The sequence below is a fragment of the Gavia stellata genome, chromosome 31, assembly GCF_030936135.1.
Source record: "Gavia stellata isolate bGavSte3 chromosome 31, bGavSte3.hap2, whole genome shotgun sequence".
Classification (NCBI taxonomy): Eukaryota; Metazoa; Chordata; class Aves; order Gaviiformes; family Gaviidae; genus Gavia; species Gavia stellata.
Window position 1 is genome coordinate 581257 of NC_082624.1, and position 19522 is coordinate 600778.

The window sequence follows — 19522 nt, forward strand, 5'->3', positions numbered from 1 at the left end:
AGGTGAGCGCGGGATCGGGGTTAGGGGGGTGTCAGGGTGCCCCGGTTCTGGCTCACCGGGGTCCCCCCGTCCCCGCAGAGCTCGCGGTGGCTGTCCTGGTTCCAGCCTGACGGAGATGGCGATGGGAGCCGAGCCGGCAGCCGGAGCTGCGGCCCCGAAGCACGCGTCCGCATGCCTGTCCCCCCTCCGCCCCGGCCCCTGCTCCTTCCCCCTCCAGTGCCTGTGTTTGCAGAAAACAAAAAGAAGAAAAAAAAAAAAAAAAAGCCAAAATGATGACAACAACAAAAAAAGGCAAAAAAAAGGGAAAAAAAAAAAACAAACCCCACCCCAAACCCCAATCCAATCAAACACACACCCAAAAACCAACCCAGCCGCTCGGCCACAGGCAGGGGGGCTGGGGGGGGACGCCCCCATGGCCAGACCCCCCCTCTCTGCCCGTCTCTGCCTGGGGGGGGGTGTCCCAGCTGGGGGGGGGCCCCGACCCCCCCGTCCCCGGCTGTGCTTGTGGCGTTTCGCTGTTGCTGGTGGTGGATGTTGTTCTTTGGACTCCGCTTTCGCTCTTTCCCTCCCCGGTCCCTGTACATAGAGAGAGCTCTTTATTTTTGAATTCCCAGGGGGGTCCCCGGCCATGGGGTGCTCCGGGCTGGGGGGCTGCCGGGTGGTGAGCGAGGTGGAGGGGGCACGGACACACACCCCCCACCCCCCCCCCCGCCTTGCCACCACCGCAAAGTCCGGCGCTGCCCCCGGGAGCGATGCCCATGGGGGACCAAGGCTGATCCTGGGCGCTGCTGGGGTGGGGGGCACGGTGGGTGCCTTTGGGAGGGTCCCCCCAGCAAGCACCCCGTGTCCCCATGCTGGTGACAAAGGCAGGGCACCCAGCACCCCATTTTTCCCCTCCCTGGGCAGGCGGGTGGCTGGATGCCGGCTCTGGGTGCTGGCGGGTTTTGCCAGGGGTGACGGGGTTGGGGGGGGACGTGGGTGCCACGTAATGGGGCTAGGGGGTGGCCGGGGAGGGGGGCTGCGACCCAGGCGGCGGGGATCGGGGCGGGGGGATCGGGGCGATCCAGCCAGCACTGACGCAGCATCGAAAGCACTTTAGACTAAGAGAACGGGTCTCTTAGGGGGCACAGGCTGCTCCGCCGGGTGCCGGGGGTCACCCAGCCGCTCCCCCCCGAAGCACAGGGGCGCCAGGAGCCGAGGGCGTCTGCTCCCCTCCCGCACCCCTTCCCTCCCCCCAGCCAGCGCTCGGGGGGGGGACGACCCCCATCTCCCCCCGACTCCCCTTCACGGGAGGCATCACCCCACTCCGGGCGCTCTCCAGCTCGGCCACGCGTTTTTCCCCAGGGGTTCCCCCTTCCTCCATCTCCACGCCCGGAGGCACCGCGTGTTGCTGGGGGCTGTTTTTGGCTGGGGGGGGGGCAGTGCGGGGTGGGAGGGCCGGGGGATGTTTTTTTTTTTAATTATTATTATTATTATTTTTTTTCTGCATGCCCTTTGCGCGGGAGCAAACCTCGGGCGCTAACGCTGTATGTCGAGGAGCTGAGCTGAGCTGTTACTGTCCCATGAATGCTGGTGGATCGTTGCCAAATTTTTCTCTTCTCCCCTTTTCTCTCATTCTTTTTCCGTCCCCCCCCCCCCCCCCCCGGCATATCTCCACCACCCCCCCCAACCCCTTCGTCTTTTCTTTCTGAGCCTTGTAAGTGTAAAAGATGACTCTGATTTCGTTTTTGTCTCGGGAAAACTGCAAATAAATTATGAGGAAAAACAACTGACCAAAAAAAATAGCCGGAGGGAGAAGGCTGAGTGAATCTGTACCCGCCGGTTTGCCCCGGGTGCCCGTTGGGATGCCCCACGGCCATGCCCAGCCCAGCCCAATTCCCACTCCGGAAAGCCGCAAAGAGTTGGAGCCAGGCTACAACCGCCGAAGACAACTTTATCCCTGGCCGGCGCGGCCAGCGGCACAGAAACGATAGGCAACACCGATCACGATACAATCTCGAGCAAAAGCTTTTTCCCCTTCTGGAGGAGGAGGAAGAGGAGGCAGCGATGGCTGCCGGCGGGCGCTGAGCCCCCCCCAAGCTGACGGCAGCAGGGGAGGGGGTCTCTGAGCCCGGGGAAGCCAGGCGAGCCCCCCTGGCCACCCCTCAGCCCTGCTCCCCTCCCGCCAGCACAAGGACCTGAGCACTGGGGCTGGTTTCCAGCTGGCCCCACGCCGCCCCAGTGTCCCTCTCCCCACCTTGGGGGGGGCTCAGACACATCCCCAGCCAGAGCACAGGGGGACAGACCCCCCCTGAGCGAGGCAGGGGGACGGGGGGGGCTGCAGGGGCCAAGGGCAGCCCAAGCCCCTCCAGTCCCGGCACAGCTCTTTCCCACATCCCACCACCAAAGCGAGGAAAGAGGCGCAGAGGCGACCCCCTCCCCGTCACCCGCTCGGCCCTACCCCTTCCCGGGGACGGGGAGCGGACACGGGGGCCACAGCTTCCAGTTCACCGTCACTGGGAAAAGCTGCCCAGGGAGGCAAGGGGTGACAACGCAGCAGTGAGCATCCCCCACCAGAGAAAAGCGCCTCGTCTTCCCTTCCCACCCCTCTCCCACCCCCCCTGGGCTCACTCTTAGGACACAAACCCATAAAAGACCCCCCCCCCAGCTCCCCCAAGCAGCCCCGGGCATCATGGCGGGGAGCCCTGGCTCCTCTCTCCCCGACTCCCGCAGTGCCGGGACGGCGAGGTGCTGGCTAGTGTTACAGGTGTAAAGGCAGGGGAGGGTGGGGGGCCAGGCGCCCCGTGGTCCAAGCCACCCTCGGGGAAAAACGAGGGCGGTGGGTCTCCGGTGCTCCCCCCACCCCAACGGGGTGCCGGCCCGACGTTGGCCTCGGCGTCCCCTGGAGATGAAAAAAAAGTCACGTAAGCCCACGGCGCCGAGAACGCCCAGCCCTGGCCCCGGCCTCCGCAGCGCAGCCCAGGCCCGGGAACCCCCCCTGGGCTTCTGCTTTCTGTCCTGGGTGCGGTGGAGGTCCGAAGGGGAGTGAAGGCCTGGTGGTGCGGAGCAGGAGACCTCGGGCTCCACGTCACATGATTTCACAGCACAAGTTCTGCTTTCGGGCCTGGGAAGAAAAGGAAAACAGCAGTGACACTCGCTGCAGCTCTCCGAGGGCCAAAGGGGGCCCAGAGCCGCCCGCCCGGGGGGCCCACCCAGCCCTCATCCGCCGTAGGAAGCGGGCACAGTCCCAGCCCTCACGGCTCGCCTTCGTAACGCCCTGTGTCCCCACACCGAAGGCTCATGGCACAGATCTGATCCTCTCAGCCATCACCTTGGCTGGAGCCTGCGCCAGGAACCGCCGCAGCCGGGATCGGTGTCACCCTCCACCAGCCGCAGGGCCCGAGCGAGGGGCCGAGGAGCTCCGCAGCTGGGGTTTGGAAGGGTGGAATAAACCCCCAGGGCAGAGGATGTGGGTGCCAGGCAAGGATCACCGTCCGCTGGCGCAGCTGCTTTGGACTTGGAGGGTGCTCAGTTCCCCAAACCCCAGGGCATCCCCGGCTCCTCGGGGAGGGGGTGACCCTCCCCTGGGATGAAAAGCCGCACTCACAGTTTTGTAGAAGGCTTTGGACTGTGCCCCGAGCACCTCGGATTTGGAGACCAAGTCGTCCAGCTTCTCCCCTCGCTCCAACAGTGACTCCATGGTGTTGTGCTGCCGGAAAGAAACCGGTGCTGACCCACGGCACTGGCACTCCCCAGCCCCGAGCAGCAGATGGAGGTGCCACCGTGTCCCCATCCGGGGACGAGCCTCCGCCTTCCCACAGCCACCCTGGTTCCGCAGCACGGGAGGGAGCAATCCCAGCCCCGACAAAGACGGGAAGGTCACGGTGACCAGGAGGAGCCTCCGGTGACAGCACACGCAGGTCATTTAAAGCAGAAGACAAGCGAGAACGTGACACTGCCCAGGGAAGGGACCGTGGTTTGGAGGAGGGAAGCAGAGGGGTGTCAGTGCCCCCGTGCTTGTCCTGGGCCCGCCCGGAAGAACCCGGAGGGAAGAGAAGGGCGAGGAAGCTGCCACAGCACCAGGAACGTCTCCGGGGAATGGCCCCATCGCCTGGAGGGCCACCCTACACCCCAGCCCCCCGAAAGGGCGGCCCCACGGCCCCGCGCAGACGTGCCAGCTGGGGCATCCCGGCCGCGGGCCCAGCGTCCTCCTCACCAGAATGATTTTGGTCTCGTCCAGCTCCGCCTGCACTCTAGTCATCGGGTCGGCATCGCGGGGGTTCTTGGAGAGAAACAACACGGCGTTGGCACCACCGCCACAGGGACGTCGGCATCCCCCGGACCACGGCCCTGCAGCACCGGTGTCCCGGCACACGCCGGAGCGTCACCCGCGCTTCCACCTCCAGACCTGGGGGCTGTGGGGAGTGTTTCCCGGCCTCCGCGCAGGACTTGCGGGGGTCCCGGGGGGGCCGTACCTGGTATTTACTGAGGTACCCGTCCAAGGCTGCGTAGCTGATTGTCGCCGGGGATCCCGAAGGCCAGTCTATTTTGCTGACCTGCCTGGAGAATTCATCCAGCACCTGCGACGCAAGGAGGAGGACAGTTACTGCCTGGCGGTTCTGCCTGCGGGGCCGCGGCCGGCAGAAGGGATTTTCTCCTCAAAAAAGGAGATTTTTCTCCTCCTTGTTCCCTTTCGAAGGAGCCGAGGGAAGAGACAGAAACCAACTTCCTCAGCGAACGACTGACAGAGCAGTGCTCACACTAGGTAGGGACGGCAGTCCTCAACTGTCCCCAAAGCGCTGCACCCCACCAGACGCATCACCGCCGGTTTTCGGCAACGCCGGGAGCGCGGCCGCACCCGGTTTTCCCGCATAGAACCTAAGCCAGACAGGGAGGACGGGGTGTTTGTGAGGCCAATGCCTGGGCTGGCAGCAGAGTGGAGCTGGGACCAAGTCCGAGCGGGCAATGCCAAGTCACCGCATGGCCTGGAAGTCTTTGGGCTGGCCAGATCCTGCTCAGCTCAGCTCTGATGTCCCCTAGCTAACGATCAGGAGGGTCATTTCCTTGTCACAGTGTGAGCAGGAAAACTGGAGGAGCTCCCCGGAGCAGCCCCACCGCAGACTGTCACCTCTGGAGCTGCTCCCGGCCGGCACGCTCACCTTGTCCAGCAAGGTGAAGCAAACCCGCTGCGGATACTCGTTATCTGCAATCACCACCCCGGCCAGCCCGTCGTTCCGGACGTACACGTGGCAGAGGTACTCTGGGCAGAGAATTCACGTCAGAGAGGCAGCAGGAAGGTCCAGAGTCTCCCCCAGCACCCGCTGCCTCCCACTCGGCCCCAGCAGCTTTTCCACGACCCATGAATTGCCCTGGAAAGTTTCATTCAGCAACCGCGTTTCACATGATTTCATTAGGAGAGCGGGAAGAGCTCAAGGGAGGATCAAAATCAGCCCCAAATTGTGCTTCAGCAGGTTACCGCAGCCTGGCCACGTGGTGTGGGCCACGACGCTAACTTTCCAGGGCAGCAGGTACTGCCAGAGTTAAACAAAAACCAGAGGAGGAAGCGCTCAGCCTGATTTTAATAAATAACAACTTGTCACAAGCCTGGAGTGTCATTAAAGAGGCTGCGGCGGCCAACTCCAGGCCGCACCCTGCGCGTCTCCGTGTTCAGGAGGCGCGGGGAGGCTGGAGATGAGGCCAGAGATCAGGCTACGGAGCCCGGACTCGCACGGCAGAGCTGAAGGGAGAGGGGAAGGAGGCTGCGCCGGCACAGCCGCCCCTCGGGGGATCGCGGCTGCTGTGCGGGACAGGAGAAACCCGGCAAGCCGAGGGGCGGCGGGTGCACAGCCCAACAGCTCCAGGTGTCCCAAGGGAGGCAAGGAGAGTAAGGAAGCTCGAAGGTGGCAGCCGGCTGTCAGGAAGGTCCCTGTTCTTCCTGTAACCTCTCTCACGGGGCGGGCTGGGCTCTCGCCCGCCTCAGCCACCTTGTGCCTTTAGCGTTACTCGCCTGGGCGCTGTTTTGAGGTCTCATTTTTTTTTATCAGAAACGGACAAGGAAGGAAGCACGTGCGGCTGCGCGTGCTGATCCCACGTTGTCCTCTTACCTTGCTCCTTGACGGAGGCTCTGCTGCCCAGCTCTGAGCGCTCCACAATCAGCTGGCTCGTGAAGGTCATGAATTCCTGCACACTGCAAACACAAAGCGTTGGCGCTCAAGTCTGCGAGGAGACCCGGGCGTGCGGGAGCGGTGCGCGGCCCAGAGAGCTACCGGAGGTGCCAGCGCAGTGACCGCGGGGGACATCATCTGTCCCAGAGGTCCCCGGCGTTTTGGGCAGACTGAAACCCTTCCCCATGATCCCACCACCACGTTTGGGTAGTGGGGATGTGGCTGAGCCATGGGTTTTCCCTCAGGGAAGAGGCCAGACCCTGCACCTACACAGAGCTGCAGCCACCACCCAACCACCTCCAGCTTCGCCGGGCCCAGGGGAGCGTCCACACCCCCCTGGCCCCGGCGAGGGACTCGCGTCCTTGGGCTGAACTTGCTTTTTGGTGATCTAGCAGAAAGTAAAACGCTGTTGAACGACGGATCTCCCCTGACGAGCGGCTACGCCCTGCTCACATGCAGCAAGGGGCTGCAGGGGCGCTCCGGCCCCTTCCCTCGCCTGAGCTTTTATCCCGTGCTCGGGGCCCTTAACCGAATCCCAGGCGAGGCGCCAGCGGCCCAGGGAGACCGTTCGACCCGCGAACAGACCTCACCTACCTACCGCTTCGAGTCAAAATTAAGGAACATCCTTAAGCCAGACTCACGCTAAGTCTGGAAAACATTCCCGAGCCCAGACTCAAGTCCTGCCAAACAGGCTTCTCCCGTAAACCCTCCTCTTCACCCCACAGTAAAAGAGGCCAAAACTCATGAGCAAGTGCAAAATAAAGCTGTTCCCAACACACACCACCCTGGGCACGCCAGGATTAAGGAACATGAGGCAACAAATTCCCCACTTCAGCTGGAAAATCCCAGGAAGGGAAACCTGTCAGAGCTTAGATTACAGTTTGCTCAAACAGCCCTCACACCAACAGCTCCAGCTCAGGAGCTTCACGAGACACAGCGCCGAGGAAACGTCAGCGAACATGGACGCCGGCGCAGCAAAGACCGCAGTTTCCTCGCTGCCTTCCACCGCTGGAAGCAAGTCCAGAACAGGGATTTGCCTCTCACAGTTTACGTATTCCTTAGGGGTTTTTGCATTTCTCTCAGCCCGGACGTGACGCGATCGGACACCGGCTCCACCGAGACTCCGAACCGTCGGGTTTCCAAGCGCTGCAGAGAAAAGAGCGGCCCAAAGATTTCTTAACATCCAACTTCAGCAGAAACAGAGGACCGACACGTTCCTCCTGGTCTGGGGATCTGCTGGCAGCCGCAGCCCCCGCCGTCGCAATTCCAGTATTTCACAGTATTCCCAGAGGAATCAGCCACCCAAGACTTCATTCCCTCACGCCGCGTTCCTGGCCCTCCCAATTTATACGGCAGAGGTTTGACGGCAGGCACCAGGCGCCGGCACGGCCAGGCCGGCCCCGTCCTCCTGCCCGGCAGGTTCTCACAGCTCCAGGAACCGCAACCGCGTTTATCCCAGATTCAAACCCCAAACCCAACTCTCTGGTAACTCCACAGCCTCAAAAAACGCGCATGTAACATTTTTAACCTAAACTTAAGTTAGTCGCACCTTAAATATCGCCCCTAGGCTGCGGTCTTACAGGCACCGAGGCGCAAGCAGCCCCTCCGAGCACGACCGGGGAACGAGCTCAGGACAAGGCTTAGCCACCAGAGAAAAGCTGTGAGACTAACAAGCGCAGACACCCCATTTCCCTCCGTAAAAGGCATCGCTGTTCCCAAAAAGCCAAGACTTTTTTAAGCGCAGAAACAACCAGCTGCCAGGGAAGCGGCTCTTTCGGCCGTAGCCGACGGCAAAACCACGCAGGGAATTTTCTCAGGATTTGGAAAACAGAGAGCTGCGACTACGAAGCGATTTGGGTTTTTAAGAGATTACTTCACCCGCCGCAATCCGTCTTCAAGTGCGTGCGTTGGCAGTGCTGGCACAGCTCCTTTATCCCTCTCACATATTTGGCTAAGAAAATATTTTTTAAGACAATCTTACTTCAGTATTTTTCCTTTATCACTGGAATTGCAGAACCAAATGTGCTCCAGGCTCCATAAAATCTTGGCAGGGACAGGGCACAGAAAATTCAAGTCCCGTAGGTGAGTATTTCCAAAAGCCTTTAGCGTCTGGAGCCAGAGGCTGGGAAACAAGCTCTTTCACAACAGGCACCTGCTTTATTTTACAACTTTTAGAGGCTTTTAGGAGCTCCTCTTAGCTGCAAGCTGCTGAGAGAGCTCCGCGATCTCTCTGTGAGCACAGAGCGGGCAGCGAGACACCCAGCAACCCAGATCGGGGTTCAGGGCTAAACTGGCTCACCCGAAGCCATCAGAATGACCCGAGCGGAGGTTTGTTGGCTGGGAAAAGTTTAAGATTAGACCAAACACCTAAATAAAAAGATACTGGAGGTGTCAGGGGAGCCTTGCCAAGTCTGACACAAAGACAAGCCTCCTCCCACTCGCCTCTCACACCCCAGGAGCCGCCGTGACTAACCAGTTTAGGCACTTGCTGGAGGGAGAAGAGCTGACCTGGGCACTCGGGGTGTTTCCCTGCACCCACATTTTACTGCTTGGCTACGGTGGATGATTTACCAAGTCAAACCTGACCTCCTGCTGCTGTCCCTGGGTGGTACTTAAGGGAAACGAGGTTTCGCTCTGTTCCTGAGGCTGAAAGATCACTCAAAGTGGATTTTACAGCACTGAACTGTGCGTGCAGGGTCACAGCTCCTCAAGGGAGCGTCTCTGGTGGGTTTATCCCTTTGGAGAAGCCCGTTAATTCTTCCACCACATCCCTGGTGACACATGAGCAGAACAGGGAAGAAAACCCCCCAAAAGCTTCTACTCCCTCTCCCCAAAGTCCTGCCCAAGGCACACGCCAGCCTCACAGAACACAGGGGAGATTTAACCCCCCCCAAAATCTCCCTCGGGAGGTTCCGGCACTCCAGGCACCCACCTGGACCTCTGGAAGAAGTTGAAAGTAGACACGTCATAGGCAGCTTTCAGTAAATGCACTTTGGGGTCTCCTTTGTAAAGGACACTTAGGCTGTAGAGCCTCATCGTGGAGTCTCCCGCTGTCCTGGGCGGAGGAAGGAGAGCCGGGGAGTGAGACGGGGCCGGGCCACCGCCAGGCTCGGAGCCCAAGGAGCCGGTGGGAGTCCCCCCTGTGCGGCTGGGCCTTTCTCCTGGGCCTCACCGGGACCCCCCCCCTGCCTTGCCCAAACCCTTCCGCCGCCCTCTAAGTGCCAGCCCGAGGCACCCTGCGCTCACCCACCCGCCCGACCCCCCCAGAGCCCGCCCTGACCCCCACCCGCGACTCCCCACCTCCCCCGGCAGAGCCAGGCCCCGAGCACTGGCCCCCGCAGCCAGGACAGCCCCGGCAATGGCCCCCCCGCCCCGCCTCAACCAGCCCAGCCCCTCCCTGGATGACCCAGTCCCCGGCCCCCAGTATAACCCAGCTGACCCAGTCCCCGGCCCCCAGTATAACCCAGCTGACCCGGTCCCCCAGTATAACCCAGCTGACCCGGTCCCCGGCCCCCAGTATAACCCAGTCCCTGGCCCCCAGTACAACCCAGCTGACCCCGTCCCCCAGTACAACCCAGCTGACCCGGTCCCCCAGTACAACCCAGCTGACCCGGTCCCTGGCGCCCAGTATAACCCAGCTGACCCGGTCCCTGGCTCCCAGTATAACCCAGCTGACCCGGTCCCTGGCTCCCAGTATAACCCAGCTGACCCGGTCCCCGGTGCCCAGTATAACCCAGCTGACCCGGTCCCCGGCCCCCAGTATAACCCAGCTGACCCGGTCCCCGGCCCCCAGTATAACCCAGCTGACCCGGTCCCCGGTCCCCAGTATAACCCAGCTGACCCAGTCCCCGGTCCCCAGTATAACCCAGCTGACCCGGTCCCCAGTATAACGCAGCTGACCCGGTCCCCGGTCCCCAGTATAACCCAGCTGACCCAGTCTCCGGTACCCAGTATAACCCAGCTGACCCAGTCCCCCAGTATAACCCAGCTGACCCAGTCCCCGGCCCCCAGTATAACCCAGCTGACCCAGTCCCCCAGTATAACCCAGCTGACCCAGTCCCCCAGTATAACCCAGCTGACCCAGTCCCCGGTCCCCAGTATAACCCAGCTGACCCAGTCCCCCAGTATAACCCAGCTGACCCAGTCCCCGGTCCCCAGTATAACCCAGCTGACCCAGTCTCCGGTACCCAGTATAACCCAGCTGACCCAGTCCCCCAGTATAACCCAGCTGACCCAGTCCCCGGCCCCCAGTATAACCCAGCTGACCCAGTCCCCCAGTATAACCCAGCTGACCCAGTCCCCGGTCCCCAGTATAACCCAGCTGACCCAGTCCCCGGCCCCCAGTATAACCCAGTCCCCACCCAGGTACAACCCAACTCTCCATCCCGATCTCCCCCACCCCGCACCGCTACACCGGCCCCTCCCGGTCCAACCCCCCTTCCCGGCCCGGCCCGCGGTACCGGCGGCTCCGGAACTGGCTGTGAGGAGGCGGCGGCCGAGGGGGGAATGAGCCCGACCCGGAAGCAGAACCGCGGCGGCCGGAAGTGACACAGGCCGCGGGCAACTGCCACGGGGCTTTGCCCCCTCTGCGCACGCGCTTACCCCGCCCCGCCCCTTCAGCCTCTTAACCAATAAGCGCCTGTCTCTCCCTCCGGCCTCGCCCACAGCCGCTCGTGGCCCGCCTCCGAGCTGGACGACCAATCAGCGCCGTTCTGGTGTCATGGGGCGGGGCTTCTTCCGCAGGACCTCCAGCGGGGGGCGCTCTATCCCGGCGTCCTTTGCGCGGGGGGCGGGGCCCAGCCGCGGGGTTGGCCTCTGCCCTGTGGGGCGGGGGGGGCCCCTCTGTGGGGTGACTGCTCCCCATGGCGGGGGGACCCTCCGGGGGGGGGCCCGGCCTTCCCCACACGCCGATGTGGGCCCCTCTGTGGGGCTGGCCTCTCCCCCTAAGGTGGGGGGCCGCTGGCCATGTGCGGACGCACCCCCCGAGAGTTGTGGGACCTGTCTGTGGGGTGAGGACCCCTCTGTAGGCCCCACTCCCCCCATGGGGAGGGCACCCATCGCTGGGGCAGGGCTGCCTGAGCCTTCCCCTGCCCCACAAGTGCCCCCGCGGCGCAGGGCCCTGAGCAGGGTGGGGAGGAGGCGCTGTGGGGTGTCCCTGTCCCCCCCCCCCCAGGCCCTGCGGTGATGCCCCTCGTTCCCCCATGGGGCTGTCAGCCCCCTCCCCGGTGCCCATCCAGGCTTCCCGGGGACCCTTCCGTCTCCCTCCCCAGCTCCGTATCCAAGCGGATGCTGCCACAGAGCACCACCGGGAGGTTTTGGGGTTCGCCCATGGCCAGGAGCGTCCTCCTGCCCATCGGGACCCCCATAAGCCAGCGGTTCCCCATGGGGACCCCCATAAACCAGCGTTTCCCCAGGTGCCCCCCAACGCTCGGCTGACAGCACCGATCCGGGGATAAGGGGGGATCGCCATGTCCCCGTTCCCCAAAATCAGGGGCTGTGCGCAGTCCGCTCCGGCGCCCGGCATCGATCCCGGCATTGCCGGAGCTTTTTCCATCCTGGAGGCACGGAGCACTTCCCAGTCACCCTCACCCCTCGACGGGCGGCTGTAACCTTTGTCATCGAGCCACCGGCTCCTCCGGCCCCGGCGCGGTCTCCATGGGAGCGTGCCGGGTTGCTAAGCCGTCCGGTGGAGTGCTTGCCACCGCCGCCAGGACATCGAGCCGTTGATATGACAACTGCAGCGGGGACACGGGTGGCCCGGGGCGTGGTGCTTCGCATGACGGCCCCTGGCAGGGAGGGGTCCCGGCCAAGCCTTGCCGCCGCGCCAGGACTTCCCCGCCGGCTGTCGAAACCCACCGGGGTGGGCTCGCGACCCCTTGGCGCGCTGAAAACCATCCGGCGCCCCGGTAAATAAATTTACTGGTGAAAGGAAGCGAACTGGGAGAGCGCGACCCACATCCCCGCCGGCACAAAGGATGTGGGGCGAGAGGGCTGAGCCCGCCGGGACGCCGGGGCCCTCTCCCTGCCCCTCTGCTTGAGGGTCCAGAGGCCGGGGGGGGAGATTGGGACCCCCCCTCAGTAGGTGCTGGAGAGGAGGCGGCCGCCGCCGGACGTCGGATGAGATAAAGCGGCGAAAGTGGAGCATCCCCCGGCGGAGAGAGGGACGGAGCAGCCCAGCACCGGCCGGACGACTGCCGGGACGGGGAAGGGAGCTCAATCCCCGGGCCAGGCGCGGCGGCGGGGTGCCCAGGGGTTGAGGGGGGCACGGCTCGGCCCGCAGCCCACCCTGCCCCGACGGCTGCCCCCATGCTGGATCACCGAGCCAGGATGGAGAGCGGCAGGAAGGAGAAGGTGAGGCCGCCGCCGGGGCAGTCTTGGGGGGGCTGGTGGGGAGGAAGGTTGGGGGGCACCCGGCGGGTGCGGGGAGCGGCGCGGATCCTCCCCGGGCTGCCAGCCATCCCTGCAGTGAGCAGCCGGGTGCTGCGGGCATCTCCTGCCGGGCAAAGTACTCTCTGGGGACGGAGATAGCCGGGAGGGGAGGACGGCTGGCGGGTGGGACATCGGCTCTCGCGGCAAAGCCGTGCAGTCTGGGGTCAGCCCCGACATGCCCAGGGGGGTCCGTGCCTCCGAGGTCACCCCCTGGCGCACTCTGGGGAGGGGACCCAGCGCCGTATGCCAGAGCTCTGCGTTTTGGTGCGCCGGGTGTCAGCACCGCACGGGCCATGCCCCGTCCCCATGCCACCAAGGACTCTGGACAGAGCCGGGAGCGTCTGCGGGACCACGACGGCCGGCTGGGATGCTCCCACTGCCCGGGCAGTGCCCTTGGCATCTTGTTGCCAGCCAAGCGGCTGCTGTCCCCAGGATGAGATGGGGCTCGCTACCTCCTTCTGGTCGTCACCGTTGTCACCGAGGCACCCAGGAGGACGGCACCCGGCTCATCCCCCGCCAAATGTTGGTTGGAGGCAGCTGCTCCTGTCTCCTCTCCCGGATGGATTGAGCTCACAGGGCCATGCCACGGGCGAGGACAGTGACATGCTTCCCCGCTCCAGACTGGGACGTCCAAGGGGACACCAAGGGGACACGGCATGTGCCACGCCCTGAGGGCAGGAGCGCGTGGCTGGCAGAGTCAGGCATCACCAGTCACCGCAGCCTTCAGCTGCACAGTTTCCAGCTTTTTCTGCTTTGCGGGATGAGTCAGAGTGAGTGGTTGCCTCGGGAAGCTGACAGCCGGTTTCGGTTGCATGGGAAGAGCCAAATCCAGCTGAGGAAGAGCCAAACCCGTCATTTTGGAGGCAAGAGAAGGGATGAGTTGGGGCACATGATGCCAGAGATGGAAAAAGCGTTGGAGAAATAAAACTCAGACCCTCAAGTGCCACCCTCGGGTGCTGGCCCCGGAGGTGGGGACCCTCCAGCCACAGCAAATTTGGCGTTCACGTTCTGAACAGTGCCGCAGGCTGGCTTCTGCGTCGCAGAGCGCTGAGCACCTTCAGCTGCCGGTTCCAGCAAGATGGTTGTATCCAGCCCCGTGCTTTCCTAGCGGGATTTTTCCAGCTGGCCTGGGCTGAACACCCTCGGGGTTATGGCAAACCTCACTGCAGTGCTGCCTTGGGCTGCCCCGTCCCCTTTCTGCGATGGCCAGCAGCGTCCCCCGGCATGGCGCTGTCCCCCGTGGTGCAGCCGCGTCTCTTGGCATCTTGTCTCGCGGCACCTGGGGGGTTCAGTGTTAATGGAGCCCCCAGGTTTTGGCACCGGGGCGGACCAGGGAGGATGGCTGGAGAGATGCCGGGGTGCTGTGGGTGGTGGCTGAGGCCCCCAGGCGTGTGGGCTCCATGGGGCAGGAGCTTTCGGGGCAAGGAGGTATTTGGGATGAGCCCTGGCTCGGGGGGCTGGAGGCTGAGGGATGGTGTTTGGGGCCGGGTGATTTATCAGGATGCACTGGGGAGGTCGGGACAAGCGGCCGCAGGTTTGGCTGAGCCGAGGCAGTGGGTGATCTCCCGATGCCGGGATGCTCCGAACCACATCCCAAAGCCTTTTACAGAGCCCCCCACCCTGAAACACATCAGGAAATGGCAGCAGCCTCGAGGAAAACATCCGTCTGCCGGCGAAAGTGCAAGCAGGAGCATTTTAAGCTTTCCCGGATCCCGGTGACTAATGAGCCCTCTAATGCTGCCGGCTACACCTGGCCGAGCAGCGAGTGCTCTCTCCCCCCAGCTCCATCTGACAGCGCGGGGCTGCCTGCCCCCGATTACGTGCCCTGGCTAATGGAGGCTGCGCCGGCGGCGGAGCCTGGGGTTGCTACGTAAAGGGTAAATACAGGTCCTGCCTGCCAGGAGCTTCCCTCGAGTGGGCCCTGCGATTTTCCCTGGCAGCGAGGCAAGGGAGCATTTCCCGATAATACTTTTTATATCCTGCCCACGGTCCTGCCTGCCTGCCCTCGGCACCCCCGTTCGCACCAAGTTTGACGGGCAGAAAAATGGTACCCGCGGTTCCTGGGGGGATACAGGGAGAGGGATGCTCCTGGCTCTGGGGGGACCGAGGAGGACACAGCATCCTCGTCGCAGACACGGAGGGGTCTCACGTCCTCGGTGCGAGCCGCTGAGCTCCTAAATGGCATTGCTGGAAGTGCTCCTTGCTGGGAAAGACCCTGGGATTTGGCAGGATGGGACATCCCAGGTCACTGGTCCAAGCCCTGCTGGAACAGTGCTGGCTTCAACGCAACCGGCCAAGCTCGTGGAAAAGCAACTGGCTGAAGGCAACGGCACAGGGACCCCGGTGCCGAGCACGGACATATTGCAGGCAGCGCCTGGAGAGGATTTGGGGCCAGCAGCGGCTCGTGCTGGCCCTGCAGATTGACCAGCGTGTCCGTTAGAGTGGAGGCAGGATAGCAGAGAGATGGGATAAGGTGTTTCGGGGTGTCTGTGCGCTGATGGGGAAAACTGGGGCGAGGGGAAGGAAGATTTGGATTATTTATCGCGGTTCAGGCCACCCATGTCCCATATCCCCCGTCCCCAGCTGATGCCGTCCATCCTGCCACAGGTGGAGCAGATCCTGTCGGAGTTTCGGCTGAGGGAGGAGGACCTGAAGAAGGTGATGTACCGGATGCAAAAAGAGATGGACCGAGGGCTAAAGCTGGAGACGCACGAGGAAGCCTCTGTCAAAATGCTGCCCACCTACGTCCGCTCCACGCCTGAGGGCTCAGGTACGGCGCTGCCGGGCTGGATGGGTGGCGCTCCCGGTCCTTTGCCGTGTCACCTCTTACCCGGACCTCGCCGAGCTCGGTACAGGAGGCCGAGACCCCCACTGAACCGGTCACCTTGTGTGTCCCCCTCGGCTTTGCAGAGGTCGGAGATTTCCTGTCGCTGGACCTCGGCGGCACCAATTTCCGCGTGATGCTGGTAAAAGTGGGCGAGGGGGAGGAAGGGCAGTGGAAGGTGAAGACGAAGCACCAGATGTACTCCATCCCGGAGGATGCCATGACGGGAACGGCCGAGATGGTGAGCTGACAGGGACATCCTGTCCCCTCCTGCACAGTCCCCATCACCAGGCAGGGGCACACCGTGCTGCATTTTGGTGGGGACGCCGGCGGGTACATCCCTCATCCCTCCAGCTGGCAGCAGCTGGGGGGGTGGCGGGGAGATGGCCACGGTCGGGGGACCCATGGTGGAGACAGTGACCAGCCACGGGCAGTGGGAGGATGGGGAGAGCCCCCGGTGAAGGCTGGACCTCCTTTCTTCCAGCTCTTCGACTACATCTCCGGGTGCATCTCCGATTTCCTGGACAAGCACCAGATGAAGCACAAAAAGCTGCCCCTGGGCTTCACCTTCTCCTTCCCTGTGCGGCACGAGGACATTGACAAGGTGAGGGGGTGGCCAGGCAGCACGAGGACTCGGGGGTCCCCATGACCCAGCTATACCCACAGCCCCATTTCGGTCTTATCCTCGCTCCAGGGCATCCTCTTGAATTGGACCAAGGGCTTCAAAGCCTCCGGCGCAGAAGGGAACAACGTGGTCGGGCTCCTGAGAGACGCCATCAAACGGCGAGGGGTGAGATGATCGTACGGTTTGTGCCAGTACCGCAGCGGTGGGAGACCCCGGCATCCCCGGTTGTCCCCGCAACGGGGCCGCTGGAGCCTGGCGCGTTCCTGGGAAGGGTCGTTGCATGTGTGTGCACACATGCGTGCGTGACACACGCATCTTCGCCGTGCGGGACCCCCCACCCCAGACCCGCCTGCTGCAGGTCAGCCGGAACCACCGGCGAGACTCCGATGGTCCGTCTCCCCTCCCCAGGACTTCGAGATGGACGTGGTGGCGATGGTGAACGACACGGTGGCCACGATGATCTCCTGCTACTACGAAGATCACCGGTGCGAGGTTGGGATGATTGTGGGTAAGACGGCCCCTTCCCGCAGGGACACGCGGCAGGCGAGGGGGGGACCGTTCCCACGGCCCCGCTCACGCTCCCCTGCTGCGAGCAGGGGCTTGTCCTTTTGGGGGACACACACCGAGGACAGGGGGGTGGCAGCAGCACCCTGCCGAGGTCTCCTGAGGTTGGGATGCCGGACAGCATCGCCTGGCCCCGGCACGGTGGTGGGGGCACCTTGGGGGTGGAAAGGGGGTGGTCACCGTAACAGGTCTGGTCACCCACGGCACAGGTCTGTCCCCAAGAGACATCCTCTCTCCAGGCTGCTGGTGGATCCGGCATCTCACCGTATGGGTGGGGACCCACTGAAGGTGGCCGGTGCCAGCCGTGCCGGGGAGCCAGCGAGGTGGGGATGGGTTTGAACCCCACAGGCTCCTTTGGGAGCAGCCCCCCACCACCCCCCAGACCCACGCTGTCTTTAGTGCCATCAACCACGCGGCCATCTGGGCTTTCCGCACCGGCTCGCGTCGTCCCCTCGGCCTGGGTAAACACCGCGCCGCTGGCGCCGGGCTGTTTATCAGCTCCTCCAGAGGCTGGGCTGCCCTCGCCGTGCAGCAGCCAGAGCCCCTGGGACCCCGTGGTGGCCGTCCCCGACACCCACCGGGGACAAGCAGCTAGCCGGGGCTGCGGGGAAGGACCAGGGGGGAGCAGGAGGGCTGAGCTTCCCTATCCGCATCGGGGACTTACAGCTCCGAGCGCAGCCCCCCAGCCGCGGTGCTGGCTGCCCCACGGAGCCATCGGGATGGGAGGGACACTGGTGTTGGGGGTCAGGACTGTCCCCCCTGCTGCCACCACCGGGTCCCATCCCCAGTTCCCGCTGGCAGGGACGGGCTGCAACGCCTGCTACATGGAGGAGATGCAGAACGTGGAGCTGGTGGAGGGCGACGAGGGGCGGATGTGCGTCAACACGGAGTGGGGGGCCTTCGGTGCCTCGGGGGAGCTGGACGAGTTCCTCCTGGAGTACGACCGCGTGGTGGACGAGACCTCACTTAACCCCGGTCAGCAACTGTAAGGAATAGGACAGATCCAGTTCCTCTGGGTGTGCCCCCCCCAGCCCCGTCCCCGTCCGCGTCCCCTCTGCCCACCCTTCTCCTTCCCCCTGCCCACCCGCACCACGCTGGGCTCAGCTGAGGCCGGCACAACTCATCACATGTACCCCCAAAGCGGGGGTCCTTCGCCCCGGCTGCCGTGCCTGCGCGTAGGGATGCCTCCGGCAAGGGGGGGGGAAGGAAAGAGGGGGTGCTGCGGGATGTGTCCCCCCCCCAAGTCCTGGCTCTGACAGCCCCCCCCTCGCTTCTGTCCCCCCGCCAGCTACGAGAAGATCATCGGGGGGAAGTACATGGGGGAGATCGTCCGGCTGGTGCTGCTGAAGCTGGTGGACGAGAACCTGCTCTTCAACGGGGAGGCCTCCGAGAAGCTCAAGACCCGCGGGACCTTCGAGACCCGCTTCGTGTCGCAGATCGAGAGGTACGGGGCTGGCGGGGCTGCGGTGGGGGGCCGGCACCCCTAAACCGGCCTGCAGCACGGCCCCGCAGTGGGGTCTTCACTCCTGTCACCTCACACCAGTCCAGGTGGATTGGGGTCTGTCCTGTCACCCCACACCAGGCTGTCCCACAGCGGGGTCCCCTGTCCTGTCACCTCGCACCAACCTGCTCTGACTGTCCCATATCGGGGTGCCTTGAGCCGTCACCCCACACCAGGGTGTCCCGCATCAGGGTCCCTGTGTCCCATCACCCCACACCAGCCTGCTCTGACTGTCCCATGTTGGGGTCCCCTGTGGTGTCACCCCACACCAGCCCTCCACAACTGCCCCATATTGGGGTCCCCTGTGGTGTCACCCCACACCAGCCCTCTACAACTGCCCCATATTGGGGTCCCCTGTGGTGTCACCCCACACCAGCCCTCCACAACTGCCCCATATTGGGGTCCCCTGTGGTGTCACCCCACACCAGCCCTCTACAACTGCCCCATATTGGGGTCCCCTGTGGTGTCACCCCACACCAGCCCTCCACAACTGCCCCATATTGGGGTCCCCTGTGGTGTCACCCCACACCAGCCCTCTACAACTGCCCCATATTGGGGTCCCCTGTCCCATCAGCCCACAGCAGCCTGCTTTGACTGTCCCATATTGGGGTCCCATCACCCCACACCAACCCTCTAGAACTGCCCCATATGGGGGTCCCCTGTCCCCTACCCCACACCAGCCCTCTACAACTGCCCTATTGGGGTCCCCTGTGGTGTCACCCCACACCAGCCCTCTACAACTGCCCCATATTGGGGTCCCCAGTCCCGTCAGTCCACGGCAGCCTACTCTGATTGCCCCATATGGGGGTCCCCTGTCCCATCACCCCACACCAACTCTCTACAACTGCCCCATATTGGGGTCCCCTGTGCTGTCACCCCAAACCAGCCCTCTACAACTGCCCCACAGGCTGTCCCCATGTCCCCCGTCTTCTGACTGACACACTCCTCTCTCCCCGTCCCAGTGACTCCGGTGACCGCAAGCAGATCTACAACATCCTGACGGCCTTCGAGCTGCTGCCCTCGGGGACAGACTGTGACATCGTGCGGATGGTCTGCGAGAGCGTCTCCACCCGCGCCGCCCAGATGTGCTCGGCCGGGCTGGCCGGCGTCATCAACCGCATGCGGGAAAGCCGGAGCCAGGAGACCCTCAAAATCACCGTGGGGGTCGACGGCTCCGTCTACAAGCTCCATCCCAGGTGAGGATCCCCAGGAGCCTTCCTCCCGCAACCATTCCCTTCCTCCTCCTCCTGCATCCCCCAAGCCTTGACCCTGTTTTTTTCCCCTCCGACAGCTTCAAGGACCGCTTCCACGCCACGGTTCGACAGCTGACGCCCGGCTGCGACATCACCTTCATCCAGTCGGAGGAAGGCAGCGGGCGCGGGGCCGCGCTCATCTCGGCCGTCGCCTGCAAAATGGCCTGCATGATGGGGCAGTGA

The 19522-nt window shown here is 63.8% G+C and overlaps 2 protein-coding genes across 2 annotated transcripts; one reads left to right on the plus strand and one right to left on the minus strand.

The window, feature by feature from the left end:
* Positions 1 to 2688: 2688 nt before the first annotated feature.
* Positions 2689 to 10648, minus strand: YKT6 (YKT6 v-SNARE homolog). Its single transcript, XM_059831430.1, has 8 exons — positions 10604 to 10648; positions 9076 to 9198; positions 6084 to 6166; positions 5139 to 5239; positions 4455 to 4559; positions 4196 to 4261; positions 3587 to 3688; positions 2689 to 3103 (listed from the first exon to the last, which is right to left on the minus strand). The coding sequence occupies exons 2-8, from the start codon at positions 9177 to 9179 to the stop codon at positions 3068 to 3070; spliced, it is 597 nt and encodes a 198-aa protein (XP_059687413.1). The 5' UTR covers positions 9180 to 9198; positions 10604 to 10648; the 3' UTR covers positions 2689 to 3067.
* A 1801-nt stretch (positions 10649 to 12449) lies between these two features.
* On the plus strand, positions 12450 to 19522 carry GCK (glucokinase). The gene is made up of 10 exons (XM_059831510.1): positions 12450 to 12494; positions 15180 to 15342; positions 15483 to 15637; positions 15881 to 16000; positions 16091 to 16186; positions 16430 to 16529; positions 17387 to 17570; positions 17874 to 18029; positions 19049 to 19282; positions 19378 to 19522. Exons 1-10 carry the CDS (start codon positions 12450 to 12452, stop codon positions 19520 to 19522), a joined length of 1398 nt encoding a protein of 465 aa, XP_059687493.1.